Source organism: Anomaloglossus baeobatrachus, chromosome 3 (assembly GCF_048569485.1).
Source record: "Anomaloglossus baeobatrachus isolate aAnoBae1 chromosome 3, aAnoBae1.hap1, whole genome shotgun sequence".
In the NCBI taxonomy this organism is placed as follows: domain Eukaryota; kingdom Metazoa; phylum Chordata; class Amphibia; order Anura; family Aromobatidae; genus Anomaloglossus; species Anomaloglossus baeobatrachus.
This window is the reverse complement of record NC_134355.1, coordinates 441,985,336-442,003,571: the sequence shown is the minus strand read 5'-3', so window position 1 is coordinate 442,003,571 and position 18,236 is coordinate 441,985,336. Positions and strand designations below refer to the sequence as shown.

The 18,236-nt window shown below is 45.6% G+C and overlaps 1 protein-coding gene across 1 annotated transcript in view; it reads left to right on the top strand.

Annotated features, from left to right (window-relative positions):
- LOC142297266 (mannan-binding lectin serine protease 1-like) overlaps positions 1 to 18,236 on the top strand; it is a 94,178-nt gene that overhangs the window by 67,663 nt on the left and 8,279 nt on the right. The window contains exons 5-6 of the mRNA XM_075341521.1: positions 3,654 to 3,753; positions 16,714 to 16,887. Coding sequence (XP_075197636.1) covers positions 3,654 to 3,753; positions 16,714 to 16,887 — 274 coding nt within the window. The remainder of the gene's footprint in view (positions 1 to 3,653; positions 3,754 to 16,713; positions 16,888 to 18,236) is intronic.

Here is an 18,236-nt window from a genome sequence, read left to right as displayed (position 1 = left end):
CTTCGCCCATCGAGCACCAGAGCATTTTACTGCTCAATTCATCCCAAGTAATCAGATGACTCCAGTGTCGGCCGATTACTTGTTCTGTGTCCCCCTGCATCCATTGCAGCGTGTACGGGCTGTGAGGTCAGCGGAGTTCAGTCCAGCACTGGAGTCAGCTGATCTGAACTCAGCTGAACTCCAGCCTGCACACGCTGCGATGGATGGAGGGGGACATAGAACAAGTAAGGTCTAAGCCAGAGGTTCCCAACTCCAGTCCTCAAGGCACACCAACAGTGCAGGTTTTCAGGATCTCCTTAGTTTTGCACAGATGGTAATTTAATCACCTGCAATGGTGATGATTCCAACCCCTGTGCAATACTAAGGCAATCCTGAAAACCTGCACTGTTGGTGTGCCTTGAGGACTGGAGTTGGGAACCTCTGGTCTAAGCCACACGGCGAAAAAAACAGTGCGAGTGGAGTGCGATAAAACATCGCATTCCACTCGGACCAATATTAGCCTGTGTGTCAGCACACATGAGCGATTATTTTCTCAGCCCTAATTGGACCGAGAAAACAATCGCAGCATGCTACAACTGTAATGCAAGACTCTCTCTTTTACCCATTCAAGTGTATGTGGTGAGAGAAAAATCGCACTGCACTTGCGGTACATTGGTGGACTATGGAGGAGAGAGGGAGAGAAAACCTGGCATCAAGCCCTGGAGTTAGTGATGTCAGGCGTGTATCAGATACCCGACATCACCAACCCAGGCACTAATAAAAAAAAAAAAATAGACAACAAACACATTTTTATTTGAAAAAACACTCCCCAACACATTCCCTCTTTCACCAATTTATTAGAAAGAAAAACAAATCCAGGTCCAGTGTAATACAAGGGGGTCCCACGATGATCCATACCATAGTCAATGTCCCAGTCAATGAAGAACAGAATGTTCCCTATTTGCTGGGAGAGCCGTGCAATGACCTGAGCTAACATCAATAGGTCAGCCCAGGTCACTGCAGGGCATGACGAGTGCTGCTATCAGGAGGTTAGCGAGGTATATTACCTGCGATGATCGCTGAACTCCTGACAGCAGCGCTGTCACCGAGTTCAATGACCGCTGCCTTCACAAACAAAGTATCGCGAGCGGCCCGTGACGTCACCATTAGTCACAGTCTCGGGTCGACAGCGAGAGGTGATGTGACAAGCGGCAGGCATAGAAGGCAGTGACAACCGCTGACGTCAGGAGGGCAGGACTTCATCACCGTAGGTAATGAACTTACTAACCTCCTGACGGTAGCGCTTGTCATCCCCGCGGGTGCTGACACTGCAGTGTGGGCCGCTGCTGACACTGCTGAGCGGGCAGCCACGGGGCTGGGGCTGGAGCGGGACATTGACTGCACGGGCACCCAACGGAAGTCACATGGAAGTGCTTCCTTGTTGCTTCTGGGAATTTTGCAGACCCATTGACTTGTATTGAGTCACGGTTCGTTATTACGGAACAGAATAGGACATGTTCCATAATAACGGAGCGGACATACGGCATCCGATGTGGTTTTTTTTTGTAGGATCGGATGCACATGGAAGTGCTACCGTGTACCATCCGATCCTACACAAAAGACATTGAAAAGATGGTCCTGTCTGTGGGGCCGCAAAAAAACAGGAACTGACCAGGACAAACGGAACGGTCATGTGAATGAGCCCACCTGCAGCCATTGCAGCGTGTGCGGGCTGTGAGATCAGGAGTCAGCTGACTCCAGTGCCGGCCGATAAATTCTGTGTCCCGCTGCAGAAGGATCCGGTAAAATAACTTTTTTCCCCCAATTATTTTTTTCACATGTTGCGCCAGCTAATAATCTTAATTTACACACACACACACACACGCACACACGCACACACACACGCACACACACACGCACACACTTTCTTCCCTTGGCTATGCAGAGCTGCTGCTGTCTCTGTGATTCCTCTCAGTGCATCCACACAGGGAAGAGGCAGGGAGGAGGCTTTGGGTGGAGAGCTGAGGGGGGTGTTACACACAGTGGGTGTGTTAGATAAGCTAGACACCGCCCTAGAGCCACAAAGAATTCTGGGACTTGTAGGAACTGAACACAGGAAGTCAGAGGAGAGATTAACCCCATCAGAGCTGGAGCCAGCAATGAGCATGTGCTGCTAGTGCACAATAAAAGGTAATTTTGCTGAAAAACATAATAGATGTGTTGAGGGGCACATATTAGCAAGATTTATCAGAAAAAAAAATCAGTTTTGGTAACTGGACAACTTCTTTAAGTAAAAAGAAATAACACAAAACACAGAGAAAAATCCTTTATTTAAAAACAATAAAAGACCCTATTTCTCTATTTTTCTGCAGGTCCAGTGTAATGCACACCATGATATCCAACAACGATCCCAACTCTGCTCCATCCTAAGGTCACATCGTGTGGTCATATTAGAAAACATGACCGAGCAAGCAGCATCAGGGACATATTGACGGAGCAGCAGCTGTGATAGTGGTGATATCAGGGACTTCACCTGAAGTCACAGCTGGTGGTTCCCAAGATACCCCAGCTGTCACCTCAAGTGAACTCAATGAACTCAGTGAATTCACTTCAAGTGAACTCTATGAACTCTGACCTTAGGTGAACTCAATGCCAGATTACCGGCTTGAGCTATGTGTGCACATTGAATATTTGGTTGCAGAGAATCTGCATCTCCTAGCCGAAAATTGCATGAAAAATGTGATGAGGTTTTTGCCACATTTTTCTGCCTGGAGATGCAGATTTAGTGCAGAAATATGTTGCAGAAATCTACACAAATCTACATATCCTAAAATATGTTGCAGAAAAAGCACCAAAAACGCTATGTGGTTTTGATGCATTTTTTAAATGCTTTTCTGCCTGGAGATTCAGATTCTTGTGCAGAAATTTCTGAAACCAACTACTCAAAGTGTGCATATAGCCTCAACAAGTAATCTGAAATTATGTTCAATTAGTTCAATAAGCTATACTCAACTTCGGGGATCCAGACAGCTAGTGTGCAGGCAACTAATCACAGATGCTGTACCAGAGGGTGGGCAGGGGAAGCAGTGAATATGCTTGAGATTTAATGAGCGGACCTGGAAGCAGTGTGAAAGCAGTGCGGAAACTCGGCAAGTATAATTTTCCTGCCTTAATCCCCATTTTACTTCGTTTTGTGGCCCCCTAGCTCTTATTAACACCATTTTATAACACTTGTTTGAGTCCATTAAACATATGAGGTTTGGCATCAGGAGTCAAGTACGGGTCAACTCCAGTCCTGAACTGGATTTTTGCTAAAGTCCGCCTGGACCCGCCGAACCCGAACATCTGAGGGTTTGCCCATCTCTATCTTATGCTTTCGAAAAACATTTGTGAGACAGCTCTGGATTTCACACATCATAGTCATGCAGTTTCTGCTACAACCATTTGTGCATTCGGAAAATAGGCATGCCATTCACCTTTACCTCTACACGAGGTCCCATTTAAGCATCCATACAGTATTTTACCAACTGAAATCTTGGCAAATATTAATACAGATATCATATATGTAGCAAAATGTCTATGAATGCAATGCTAATAAACATACTGAATGCTCAGAGAATGAGTCCGGAAAGTTGAGAGCTGGATTAATGAAAAATATTGTCCTCTTCTTATAGATTGAAATTCCAGTGGTGGAATTTGATGTATGCAATGCTGGCTATCTAAGTCTTGGCAGAGTACTAACTGAAGATATGCTATGTGCAGGTTTTAAAGAAGGTAATAAATGTGTAGTTACTAAAATATCACACTCGCAAATGTGTAGTTATCTAAAATTCTCATCTTCTAGAGATATATTTACACATAGCAGAATCGGTTCAGAATTTTTGGCAAAAAAAATATATTCCACACATTTTATCTAGGTAGTTTCTGTACCATGGACATGAAGTTCAGAGTAATAGAACAGTTAATGAAATCTCTGCAAAAAATCTGCCATGTGTGAACTTACCAATTTATATCATTTCAGTCAATGAAAAGATTTTAAAATGTTCTAGTTAGTAGTATTGGCTCCTCTCATATCTGGTTGGTTGATTGATTGTTTAGTGAGTTAATTTGGACCTAGATCTTAGCAAATACTTACCTATACATTTAGACGTGGCTGGGTGCACATGTGCAATATTCTTGAATTTTATGCATAGATAACATAGTAATCAAAAAGGATTGGAGACAGGTAACTTACGCAAGATATTCAAATAAACAGGCTTCTGTCACGGGTGACAAGGAAACACAGGGAAACCTATACTGGCTCTAAAGCTGGGGCCCCTGCGCCCATCCTAATACCTTGAGGTACCCTTGAAAGTAGGGATGTCCGGGCCCCCAACCTAGGCCCTATCTCCTTTCCTTGTCCCTGATAGTAAGACCCCCTACACAACCCACCACCTGGAGGGAAGGGACAAGAACAGAAGTCTACAACCCCACCGACAAATAAAGACAAAACAGGGGTAACAATGAATACAACACCCCACAACCACACACAAAGGAGACACTGAACGTGCACAAGGAAAAACAACACAAAAGGAGGAAGAAAATAGACTACTGGGTAACAGCCATACCATACAACCAGCACACCTAGAAGTGCTGCGGCAAGCACCAATGCTGCAGCCCACAAAGGGAGTCTCAGAGAGACAGTTAATCCAGCTCATTTCTCCTCCTGGCCAAGATTCCAAATGAATGAAAATACCCGGCACCCTCTGGTGGAAATAGAAGGTATTTATATGAATCTGGGCATGGTCCCAACCAGAAACACCTGACCAGGAGTCAGGAGCTACTGGAAGGTAAACTGACATTAATCCTTTCCTTACCAAAGGAAAGGGAATTCATTTAAAGGGGTGGTAATCCATTTTTTTAATTTTCTCTATGAGTGTAACTTACTATTTTAGTTGTCTTCTTAATTGGCTTCTATTTCCAGTTCTGACACTGAACTATCCTCCTCGCTCAGTGCCGGTCACATGACCCCCTGATGCTGCGGCCTCTGGTATCCGCTGATGTCACGTCAAGTTCTGGGCTCTCAGAGTTGACGTTACATCAGAAGATGCCAGTGCCACTCATACTGATTGACTAGGTTGTGGGCAGTGATTACCGCACGTTACAGCCCAGCATCGAGGGGAGGATCAAGAGGATGGTATGGGGTGCCAATGTGGAGCGGTGAAGAGGGCTTAGCATCTGGCAGATTTGTGAGGTATGGGGCGCCAGTGTGGAGTACAGGGAGGGTTTCTTGAGCTGAAACCCCCCTGTCGCGCAAGTATCTGATCACACTATCCAGCACAGCCGCCTGCTCTGCTCAGCTGTCATGCGGTGCAAGGCAGTATGATCCTGGACTCCCACGAGCAGTACAGGTGACCAGATGCAGCTAGAGACTGACAAGTTGGTGACATGTAGCACACCATGTGTCAGAACAGAACATGTCACCAACTTGCTTTGCTCTGTCACCTGTCATGCTGCATGTCACCAACTTACTCCACACTGTGACTTGTTGTGCTGCATGGGAAAAACAAGTGACACAGTGGAGCAGGTTGGTAACATGCAGCACAACATGTGACAGAGCACCTCTCTTCCCTCTCTCTCTTTTCCCTCTCTCTCTTCCCTCTCTCTCTTCTCTCCCTCTGCCTCCTCTCTTCTCTCCCTCTCTCCCCTCTCTCTCTCCTGGCATGGTCAGTACAGACATTTCTCTCTCTATCTATTGTGGAGGGGTGAGAGGAAGTAATAAAGATGGAGTCCCTAATGTTTCTGTGTATTTATTTCTAATAAAATATATTTTCTCTGTGTGATGTCTTTTTTTTAACCCTTTATTGGAGATTCTTAATGGCCAGGTCAAACTTGGCCTGACATTAAGAATCTCAGCTTTATACCAGCTGGTAAAACAAAGCTGGTATTAACCCCTTATTACCCAGCCTACCAGGGCCGCTGAAGAGTTGGATGCAACTCTTCAACCTATCACTAACAACTGGTGTATTCCCTTCATGCTTCAAACATGCCTCCATTACACCCATCCTCAAAAAGTCCTTCCTTGATCTTTCCTCTGTGTCAAACCATCGCCCCATATCACTTCTCCCCTATGCCTCAAAACTACTGGAACAGCATGTCCATCTTGAATTGTCCTCATACCTCTCTTCCTGCTCCCTCTTTGACTGTCTGAAATCTGGCTTCCGACCGCATCATTCCACTGAAACTGCCCTAACTAAAGTCACTAATGACCTACTAACCGCCAAAGCCAAGCGACACTACTCTGTCCTCCTCCTGGACCTGTCCTCTGCCTTTGACATAGTAGACTATTCCCTTCTACTACAAATTCTCTCATCTCTGGGCATTGCAAACTTTGCTCTATCCTGGATCTTCTCATACATAACCGACCGAACTTTCAGCATCTCCCACTCTCACACCACTTACTCATCTCACCCCCTATCTGTCGGGGCCCCCCAAGGTTCAGTTCTAGGACCCCTGCTGTTCTCCATCTACACTCTTAGAGTCCCATTGCTTTCAATACCACCTCTACGCTGATGATACGCAAATTTTCTTCTCTGGACCTGACATCACCTCCCTACTAACCAGAATCCCACAATGTCTGTCTGCTATTTCATCCTTTTTTTCTGCTCAATTCCGAAAACTGAACATGGACAAAACGGAATTCATTATCTATCCTCCTCCTCACTTAACCCCCCCCACCTGACACATTCATCAATGTCAATGGCTGCTCACTTACACCAGTCCGACGTGCTCACTGCTTGGGAGTAATTCGAGACTCTGCTCTCTCTTTCAAGCCACACATCCAAGCCCTCTCCACCTCCTGCACACCTCCACCTCAAAAACATTTCCCGAATCTGTACATTCCTTTCCCAAGAAGCTGCAAAAACCCTAGTGCATGCCCTTATTATCTCCCGCCTGGTTTATTGCAACCTCCTGCTCTGCAGCCTCCCTTCTAACAGTCTTGCACCCCTACAATCTATTCTAAACTATGCTGCCTGGCTAATCCACCTGTCCCTTCCCTGACGTCTCCTCTTTGCCAATCCCTTCACTGGCTTCCCATTGCTAAACGACTCTAGTTCAAAACCCTAACCATGACATACAAAGCCATCCACAACCTGTCTCCTCCCTACATCTGTGACCCAGTCTCCCGGTACTTATCTGCACGTAATCTTCGATTCTCACAAGATCTCCTTCTCTACTCCCCTCTCATCTCCTCTTCCCACCATAGTGTAACGCCCCTGTAAATGGGTCATTACAGAGTATTAAATGTTACCCCATTTTTCCCGGGCAGGAGGAAGAAGAGTCCCCGCAACACACACTCACATCACACTGGCAGGAAGGAGTTAATAGCTTTTACAGCATGAAGTTTTGAGTCCATGACTCATCCTGTCTCGTTAATGAGCAGGTGGCTGGACACAGGCAGGTCCCCATGACAACCAAGGGGAGGGGGGCCTGAATAGGAGTGAGTTTAGTGCAGAACACACAGAAAGTTTGTCAGAACTTCAGAGGCTGCAGCAGAGTGCAGACTTACACAGGACAGCTCCCTGCTGAGGAGATGCCACGAGACCAGGGCTGATAACACCTAGAGGAAGGGAATGGAGCTGAGGACTGGGGATTCCTGGAGAAAGTTGTACCCGGTAGCGGTTGGTGTGTGTCCGCTACTAGAAGAGAGACAGACAGAATGGCGGCGGGTTCCCAAGATGCTCCATGCCACGGGGATAGCATTATCGCACCGAAAGAGAGAGGGACCCCCAGATCACTCCACCGGCCCCTTCCTCCTACCTGCCTGGGACCGACCAAAGTCTACAGGCGGCGAAGACCAGCACCCAGGTGCGATGTGGAACGGACTTTAAATAAAGAATAACTAGAACCGCACTCTGTGACTGGTGTAGTAATGCCGCCGCCCTGTGCCCCCGGTGTCCCTGAGGACTGTTGCCCTGGGTCTCATAAACCTCCCGGGGCCACCCCGCTCCACCCGTGGGGAGCGATTCCATCCGGCTGCGCGTAACACCTGCCCCGGAGAGAGACTGCACAGCGGCGGCTGAACACCTGGCCGCAAACCACGGGTGGCTCTGCAAGCATCCCCCGTCCCCGTCCCATACCGTTTCCTGGGGGGAGAGTGATGGCAAGCTCTCCAGGAACCCCGTTACCCTCCTTCCATCCCCCTTGTAACACCGGACTGATGGTCGGACTTTCCTTTTATTGAAACCCGCCGGGGGTCATGGAAGCCGGGTCGGGCCACTCACAGCCTGACCCCGAATACCACCGGCCCGGTGACCGTGCGAGCCCTGCAAGCCCTGGCGTGGGCGTTTCAATAGCATCCAAGATTTTTCGCGTGCCTCCCCCATACTCTGGAATGCTCTGCCACAACATATCAGACTCTCACCTACCTTGACAAGCTTCAAAAGGAACCAGAAGACCCACCTCTTCCGACAAGCCTACAACTTGCCGTAACCCTCAGTCTGCTACAGCGCTGCACGACCAGCTCTACCCTCACCTACTGTATCCTCACCCATCCCTCGTAGACTGTGAGCCCTCACGGGCAGGGACCTCCATCCTCCTGTATCTGTCTGCGTCTTGTATTGTTTATGATTATTGTACTTGTCTCTATTTTGTATACCCCTTTTGCATGTAAAGTGCCATGGAATAAATGGCGCTATAATAATAATACAGCGCCAGAAGATGGCGCTTCGATGAAAGCACCATTTTCTGGGGCGGCTGTGGACTGCAATTCGCAGCTAGGGGGGCCCAGAAAGCTTGGAGCTTTCTTCAACTGGTTGGGCAGACCTTGGTGCTGCTGCTGTGTCACTGTTGTGATTTCTTTCAGTGGTTCCATAACATGCAGACACAAGGAAGAGGGCAGGGAGGAGTTGGGTGGAGTGCTGAGTGGGTGTGTTAGATACAGTCCCACAGCCCACACACAGAATAATGGAAGTTGTAGGAACTGAACCCAGGAAGTCAGGAGAGAGAATAACCCCCATCAGAGCTGGAGTCAGAAATGAGGATGTGCTGCTAGATTACGATAAAAGGTAATATTGCTGAAATAACATAATAGATGTGTGGAGAGGCACATAATAGCAAAATGTATGAGAAAAAAAAATAAATTTTGGTAACTGGACAACTTCTTTAATCAGCAGAATCCCACAAGATAAAGTGAGACTCTGAGCACAACCTGTCACCATGACAACTTCTTGTTCAATTGTCCTGCATAATTTATTTTCCATATATCTTTGCTTCATTTGTGTGATAGCTGCTGCTTTCTTTCACATCTACTGCCTTTTTACACATTCTCCTTCTCCTGTGTACAGCTCTTATACTATACTCACATTTCTGAAACACTCCAAACTACTCACTACCACCATACAGCAAAATAAACGCTCTTACTAATCACCGAACCACATGTATTTTTTCATGATTCTCCTTCTTTTAGTAAATGGCAACATCTTCCCTAACCTTGCCCCTCCTTTCACCAAAAAAATAACTCCTTTGCTGCACTACAAATTCTGCTAGTCTGACAAAAGTAATTTTCAATTAAATTTACTCTATCGCAAATAATGAAAATCAGACATTGGTTCGGAATTGTGGTTGAACAGCAAATTTTTGAAAAACAAAGTAATGAAAATTGCTTGGACATAAATGATGGTACCCCTAAACAAGATTTTAATACATTTTACCAAAGGGATATGCAAAATTGTGGTGCATCCTGTAATTCACATCACAGAGGTCCTCCAGTCAGTCTGCCTATTCATATGGTGAAAAGTAGTCACTCTGCTGCTTGGTTGCTTCGCATCATGGCATCTACCACATTGAACATGGCTGAAATAAAGTTAAGAGAGTTGTCTTAGGAGATCCAAAAAAAATTATAGACAAATGTATTAGAGGTAGAGACTGTAAGACCATCTCCTAACAGCTTGACATTCCTGTTACTACAGTAGCACAAATTATTTAGAATTTTAAAGGGGTTGCATGGGACTAATTTTTTTTACTATGTTTCGAAGAACTAATAGGCAGGTTGTTGTTAACAGAGCCAACTTCCTGCCTGATTTACCGGGTGACGGCACAGAGCAGCTATTGACTGCTTCTGCCATCAATTTAGCAGCTCCATGTCAACAGAGTCTTCTTCCAGGCAGTTCTATCGATGAGGCGTGATTACCAGTATCCACTGGCTTCCTACAGTTAGGTGCAGTGCCCAACGGGGCAGGTGGTTAATCTATTCGTTGCTGGCTGTTGCGGGTTGGGTCAGGCGATGTCATGGGTGGCCTTGCTCGGTTCCGTTGCCCCAAGGCATGGAGTAAATGAAGGGAAGAGGGGTGATTTGGGAGAGTTTGTTGTAACGCCACCTGTGGTATGTGGCCAGGGATTAGCCGCCGCTGCAGGGTTCCTTGCTGGGGCTGGTGGTAGTGCAGCTCGGGTGTCATCACTCCCCACAGGTGGAGCGGGCCCCAGGAGGATGGCAGGGGTTGTAGTGGTGCAACCATTAACCCTTCCCTCAGGTCAGCATGTACAGAGAGACTCCCTTCACCACAGGTTATGAGCTCCCCCTGCTGGCCTGGAGTAGGAGAGGTTGTGTGTGATGTTCCTGACAAGGAGAGGTCCCCACGCTGCCTCTAAGTATAGCATTGATCCCGGTGAGGAGAACAATGCTACTGTGGCTCCCATGACCACTGGGGTGCCACATAGGCAGCGGGGAGCCGATTGTTAATCAGCATGACGTCAGCATTCAAGTACCATCAACAGAGCAGAGCGGAATAGAAGATGCCGCTCTGTCGATCTGATGTCAGCAGAAGCCTCTGAATTGCTGGCAGGAGCAGCCTATGACTGCTCTCTGCTGGTGGAGAATGACGGAAGGCACATTAGGGAGGTAGTTGTCAACTACCTGCTTGTTAGTTCTTAGGCACATTGTAAAAATAAATATTGGATATCCCCTATAAGATCTCTTTGAAAGTACCTGTCCCTGGGCATGGCCGCAAGAGGAAAATTGATGACAAAATGAAGAAACAAATAATACGAATAATAACCAAAGAGCCCAGAACAACTTCCAAAGAGATTAGAGGTGAATTCCAAGGACAAGGTACATCAGTGTTAATTTGCATCATTCATCGCTGTCTTGGCCAAAGTGGACTTCATGAAATACAACCGAGGAGGTAGCCAATGTTCAAAGCAGATCATGAAAAAGCAATACTAGAATTTGCTAACATGCATATTGACAAGCCAAAAATCTTTTGGGAAAATGTTCTTAGGACAGATTAAATAAAACTGGAGCTTTCTGGCAAGTCACATCAACATTGTACTTACTGTGAAACCTAGATGAGGTTCTGTAATGGTTTGGAGCTGTTTTCTGTATCTGTGTAGGGTGTCTTGATTTTGTGCAAGTTACAGTTAAATCTCAAGACTATCAAGGCATTATGGAGCGAAATTTGCTACCCAGTGTCCAAATCTAAATTCTATTGAGTATCTATGGAAGTAGCAGAAACATGCAGTCTGGAGAAGGCACCTTTACACCTGAGACAGCTGGAGATGTTTGCTCCCAAATTGTGGCCAAAATAGATGTAGACAGGAGTCGAAATCTCAATGAATGTTAAGAAATCATTTGTTTGCAGTGATTGCCAACAAAATATTAATTTAAGGGTCTCGTCATTTTGTCCAGGCCATTTTCATTTGTTTGTTTTTCACATTTTTCTGTTGAACCACAATTTACAAGCAACATCTGATTCTCGTTGGTTGATATTCATTAAAATTAAAATTTCTTTGTCAATTTCAAGATATTTCAGTCACGATTGTGCATTTTTCTTTCTTTTTCAGAAGGTTACCAGCAATTGTGTCTGCGTCTGTATATTGCCATTCTCTTATGAAGGCCAGCCGCAGACTGAGCTTAATAGAAGGATCAACATAGCAGCCAAGAGGGAATTTAGCATGCCCACAGCTGCCATGGCAACCAATTTGCATAGCATGATCGCAGTGATTAAATGATTAAATGGTTAACAAGCCAGTAGCAGAGCCAGCTGTCACTGCTGCTGTTAACGGCACAAGCCGGCTGTGTAGCACAGTCAGCATATGCAGGCTATTCTGCTGGTTCAGTTCCCGCTCCATACACTTTCTATCATAATTTTACATTATGTGGTAGCAAAATGCATAAATACTGATGTAAAATACTGACTAAAACAATGCCATGTGAATATACGTTTTCTGAGTGGTTCCAAAGAGGCTTTAGCTTTCTATAAAGCTTCTCATGCAGCACGGTCTTGTTCAGGTGGCCACATTTTTGGTCTGTTTGATGTCCGTGTGAATAACTACAACAATTTTCCACACAGAAGATGTAATAGCAAGCAATTCCTGCACCCATCCGCACTGGTGGCCACACAGAGCTGCATGCGGAGCCAATTACGGCTACAGTTTGCTTGTGAGTTGCAAGTTTGTTTCACTTGTGACTTGTGAACAAAAATTCCAGTTTTGCAATCTTTGTTACATTTGTGTTACATCACAACCACATTGCTAATTATTAGATAAGATGTAGTAATGTCACATTGCAAGTTCATGGCCCCCTGAGAAAGACAACGAAATGTGCGCATTGGGGCACCTTATACTTCACGGTGTACCCGTCATGGGTGGGTGAGTGTGATCAGCCCTCCATACATTTATCCTTTGTATTTGGTTAATACTTATGCTCAGTGTTTCATTGTTTTATCATTATTCATTGAGCATTACACTATTTGGGGCATTCACTGCCATCCAGTGGTACTGATTGGTACTGAAGACCTCATTTGATTCAATGAAATACCTGTGTATGTTTGGTATATGGTGGTATAGGGCTGCTGCTCATCTTATGGGGTCCTCTGTATGGGGTTGTTCTTAAGGACTCTCCTGTTTACTTGATCATCATTGTCATGATGTATGTAGTTTTCTCCATCCCATATTTTTGTACAAGATGCCATGTGATGTATTTTACCTTCTCACTGCATTTGCTGTAATACTATGTCAGGATGTGATGTCACTTTCCTTTGGTTGTACTTACTGAACACTTTGAAATGTCTTGGGATGTAAGTGACCATACCTTCCCCCCAGCCTGTATCATATTGCAATCAGGCTTCAGCAGTAGCTATTGTCATTGATTTGGTGGTGGTTGCATATATATATTGTTCTTCTCAGCATGGGACTGCTCCAATCTACAACTTGGTAAACAGAACAGAGCCAGCAGTCTAAAGTCCATTCATGCATCAAATGGCCAGGGGGAGGTGTGCCCACCTAAGGGGCTGATCCCAGGAGAGAAGAACATGTTAGTTCAGTTAGTTGGATCTCAGCTGAAGACGTACTAGGATCTATAGCTGAGGCTGGATCCTGGGGTCTGTGTGTGTGGACTGTTACAGACTGGAGATCCGCGGCCACGTGGGATTGTGCTTTGTTGAGTGAAGGGTGAGGACCTGTGCTAAGGCCAGCTCCTTATCGCCCGTACATGGATGATTGGACTTTGAGGACTTTTGCATTCTCCTTGGCGCCCCCGGACCTATTTCCTTTGTGTGGACTCTAAAGAACCATTTTAATATTGCATGTTTTATGCTCCCTGCCTCATTACATCTTCTTGGATTGTTCCTTGGCCTGGCGTCCCTTACTGCTCTGTCGCATACCCCGTCACAAACTGGTGGCAGCGGCGGGATCAGAGCAGAAAGAATGGAGGACAACGGCCCATTAACATCTGGATTGAGAACCTCAGGATACAGGAACTGGACTGTGGTGAGCCTACAAACAATGGCCCGTGAATTAGGAGTCGGTTACAAAGGACTCTCTAAGGAGCAACTAATTGAGGCATTGGAAAACGCTTGCCTGCAAGATGGCACCGAGGAACAATTTCCACAGCAAAGGGAGGAAAGACGGGAGCTGGAGGTAAATACCCAAAAAAGTCAATGGATTGTGTGGTATGAGGAGGAGATGGCACTGCTTGGAGATGAGGCCACCATAGAAGATAAGAGGGAGGCCATTCGCAGAGCTCAAGAGAGGGCAGCATTGCTGGAGAGGAGATTTGCTGTGGAAGCAGCTAGAGGCTCCAGACAAACTTTAACCACAGCACCAACTATGAGGGAATTCTCCAGAGTGTCCCGCAAGGACTTTAAGCCATTTAATGAAGCTGCAGGTGACATTGAGGGCTTCTTTCAGGACTTTGAGCATCAGTGCCGATTAATGGAAGTCCCAGAAAGAGAGTGAGTCAGACACCTGGTGGGCCTCTTGGAGGGTGGAGCTGCCGACGCCTATAGAGCTATGGACCCTCAGTGGAATTGTGAGTATGGGGAGATAAAACAGACCATTCTGGAACATTATGCTGTGACCCCAGATACTTATAGGACTAAGTTCCGTACATTAGCCTGTGATGGAGAAGTGTCTTTCAAGATGTTTGCCCACAGACTGAAACAAGTATGCCATCACTGGCTGGAGGGAGAGGGGGCCTTAACTTGGGAGACGTTCATCCAGGTCATCCTAAAAGAACAGTTTTATGCCAAGTGCCCTACTGAGATTCGGGAATGGGTGCGTGAGAGGAGACCAGAGACAATGGAACAAGCTGCTGCTCTAGCTGATGAGGTGCTCACTATCAAGCCTCAATGGAAGAAGCTGCTAGCAGAGGGAGCAAAAATGACCAGCTTCCCAACACCAGAGGTTCCTTGTCCTTCAGTGTCCAATGTTCCTGGACCTAGATCACCACCTCATGTGGATACCCGTGTGTACGTGCCTCCAGTTGTTTCTACCACATTTTTTGGAATACGATGAGGAGAGAAAGTAGAAGAGCGGAGATGTTATAGCTGTGGGCATCCCGGACATCTGCGGGCCACATGCCCATCTATCCAGTGGAGTCATCCTCCAAATCGACAACCACCTCCAGCACCTGCACCTCCCTATCAGTCACCAAGGTCTCCTACCTACTTCTCCAGAAGGCAAACTGGAAGGAGTGAGATGCAGCGCAGATGTTATCAATGTGGGCAGCCTGGTCATCTGCAAGCTCACTGTCCAGGTGTTCAGAGGCAGAACAGCTGCAGACCACCTTTGCCTGTCCATTATCTACAGACATCTTCAGCAGGAGAAGAGCTAGATTCAGGCCCTGATGATTTGCCAAGTGACCCTGATATGTTGACTTCCCTACCAGGAGTCTATGGAGTGCGAGCCACAGCCACGCGTTCTTATGATCTTCAGCATAAACATCTACAGGAGGTCGTGCTGGATGGCCAAAAAGTTGTTGGCTTTCGTGACACTGGGGCTTTTCTCACCATCGCAGATCCCCAAGTAATTCAACCAGAAGCAATTCAAAAGGGACCAGGAATTGCCATTGAATTGGCTGGAGGTAATCAAAGATACATTCCAAGAGCGAGTGTGACCCTAGATTATGGCTTTGGGGCAAAACAATGCATAATCGGTGTGATGAGCGGCCTTCCTGCAGACATACTCCTAGGCAATGATGTGGGAGATATACAATGCCAATTTGTGGGTGCAGGAAGCAGAGTTTAAGTGAAGGAGGATATAAACTGGACCCGAACATTCAACCCTACATCTTCATCATACACTAAAGAACCTGGAGCCTTGAGTCCTGTCAGCCATGCCTGCGTGTACTTAACCAGCGACCTGTAGAGGTCCCTAGTACGTACACAAGTTGGGAGGGGAAGGAATTGTCATGATGTATGTAGTTTTCTCCATCCCATATTTTTGTACAAGATGCCATGTGATGTATTTTACCTTCTCACTGCATTTGCTGTAATACTATGTCAGGATGTGATGTCACTTTCCTTTGGTTGTACTTACTGAACACTTTGAAATGTCTTGGGATGTAAGTGACCATACCTTCCCCCCAGCCTGTATCATATTGCAATCAGGCTTCAGCAGTAGCTATTGTCATTGATTTGGTGGGGGTTGCATATATATATTGTTCTTCTCAGCATGGGACTGCTCCAATCTACAACTTGGTAAACAGAACAGAGCCAGCAGTCTAAAGTCCATTCATGCATCAAATGGCCAGGGGGAGGTGTGCCCACCTAAGGGGCTGATCCCAGGAGAGAAGAACGTGTTAGTTCAGTTAGTTGGATCTCGGCTGAAGACGTACTAGGATCTATAGCTGAGGCTGGATCCTGGGGTCTGTGTGTGTGGACTGTTACAGACTGGAGATCCGCGGCCACGTGGGATTGTGCTTTGTTGAGTGAAGGGTGAGGACCTGTGCTAAGGCCAGCTCCTTATCGCCCGTACATGGACGATTGGACTTTGAGGACTTTTGCATTATCCTTGGCGCCCCCGGACCTATTTCCTTTGTGTGGACTATAAAGAACCATTTTAATATTGCATGTTTTATGCTCCCTGCCTCATTACATCTTCTTGGATTGTTCCTTGGCCTGGCGTCCCTTACTGCTCTGTCGCATACCCCGTCACAAACATGTCTATGAAAATTTGCTGAAATCTTTCTTTCCTCTTGCTGTAAGATTTGTAGTAATAAAATATTTTCTAATTTCTACAATGAGGTTTCTATTGGTATTTATTATTATTTTTATTATTATTATTATTGTATTTACCATGGCCTTGACTACTATTGCCCTTTTCTTCTCACTGGTAATTTATTAGATAAGATGTAGTAATGTAACATTGCAATTTCAATGTTCACCGGCCATTGCCCTAGCCTTGTGGTGCAGGTTATAGTGTGCAAAAAGTACTTAGGTTTCGTGCTAAACTATTTACATTTCATTTGCCTTTTAGGAGGGAAAGACGCCTGCTCTGGTGACTCTGGAGGTCCAATGGTCACATTCAACCATCAAACAAAGAACTGGTATCTAGCAGGAGTAGTTTCATGGGGAGTGGGCTGTGGGGAAACTGATAAGTACGGAGTATATTCAAATGTTTACAAAAATGTTGATTGGATTAAAAATAAAAGTGGGTTGCAGCAATAACACAGTTGCAATGTTGAATTCTTGTCTGATCATAAATTTGCTTAGTATACTGTGCTGGAAAATGAAAAACAAAACAAAACAATAAGACTTGTGCAATAACTCAAAAAACACATTGTCTTAGAGCAATATCTCAAAAAACATGTTATCTCATGCAATAACTCCCAAGGGAAACACTGAGGACAATTGCAGCATCGGGAAGCCGCAAGAAAATGGCTCACTGTTAAGTGGGATATAAATCAGCGAGAGGTTGACATATCATTGGTGCAACTGACCCAATGGGGCACAATCATACCTCCCAAGCAGGTGGGATTGCGCATTTTGATGAATTATTGGACGAAAAAAGAACCCATATATTGTTCTTGCACAGGGACCCTTTTTTTCTCTGTGTCCGCCAGTGCAATCAGCTGTAGCCACCATTCAGGAGTAACAGGATGTAGCATCAACACTTGGAACAGTCACAGACTTCTAACTAACCAAAATACATTATATCAAAATTCAGAGCAAAGGTTTGTTAAGCTACACATTCTATTGGACCAAGTTTTATCAATTTTATAATCAATTTTATATTGAAGAACCTTTAAAATAAGGTTATCAATGTATCTCTCAAAGCTGTGAACATCCTTAGACGATAGATGATAATATTTATAGTGCTGTTAATTACTTGGAGCTTAACATACATCAGCAACACTGTCCCCATTGGGGCTCATAATCTAAATTCTATATCAGTATGTCTTTGGAGTGTGGGAGGAAACCGTTGAACCAGGAGGAAATGAACATAAACATGGGAAAAAAACATTCAAACTCTTGGACATATTGTCTTTAGTGGGATTTGAATCCAGGATCCCAGCACAGAAAGACTGCAGGGCTAACCACTGAGCCACTATGATAGATGGCACACTGGTGCATTCAGGGGCAGACATATCATTGGTGCAATCTGTGCAGCTGCACAGGGGCCTAAGTGATAAGGGGGCACATCTTCACCTCAAAAGCTGTAGAAATTGGGCATTATGATGAGCTATTGGGTTGCAAAGGGTCCATATATTTTTCGTGCACAGGGGCCCTCTTCTGGGTTTACTAATGACTGAAGTAATATTTGTCAATTGCAAGCAATGCAGAGTTACGTACAATATACTATGCTAAGGGTCTGTCACAGATTTTGACCATTTTAACATCTTTACAGCTGCCTTCCAGATTAAAACGGCAGCAAGAAAGGGTATTTATTCTGATCCGCTGTTTTAAAATGGCGGCAAGAAAAGAGTGAATAGCGTCCCCCAGCGTCGGAAAATGTCTGAGGTTTCAGCTACTGGGATAGCTGACACCCTGGAGATCACA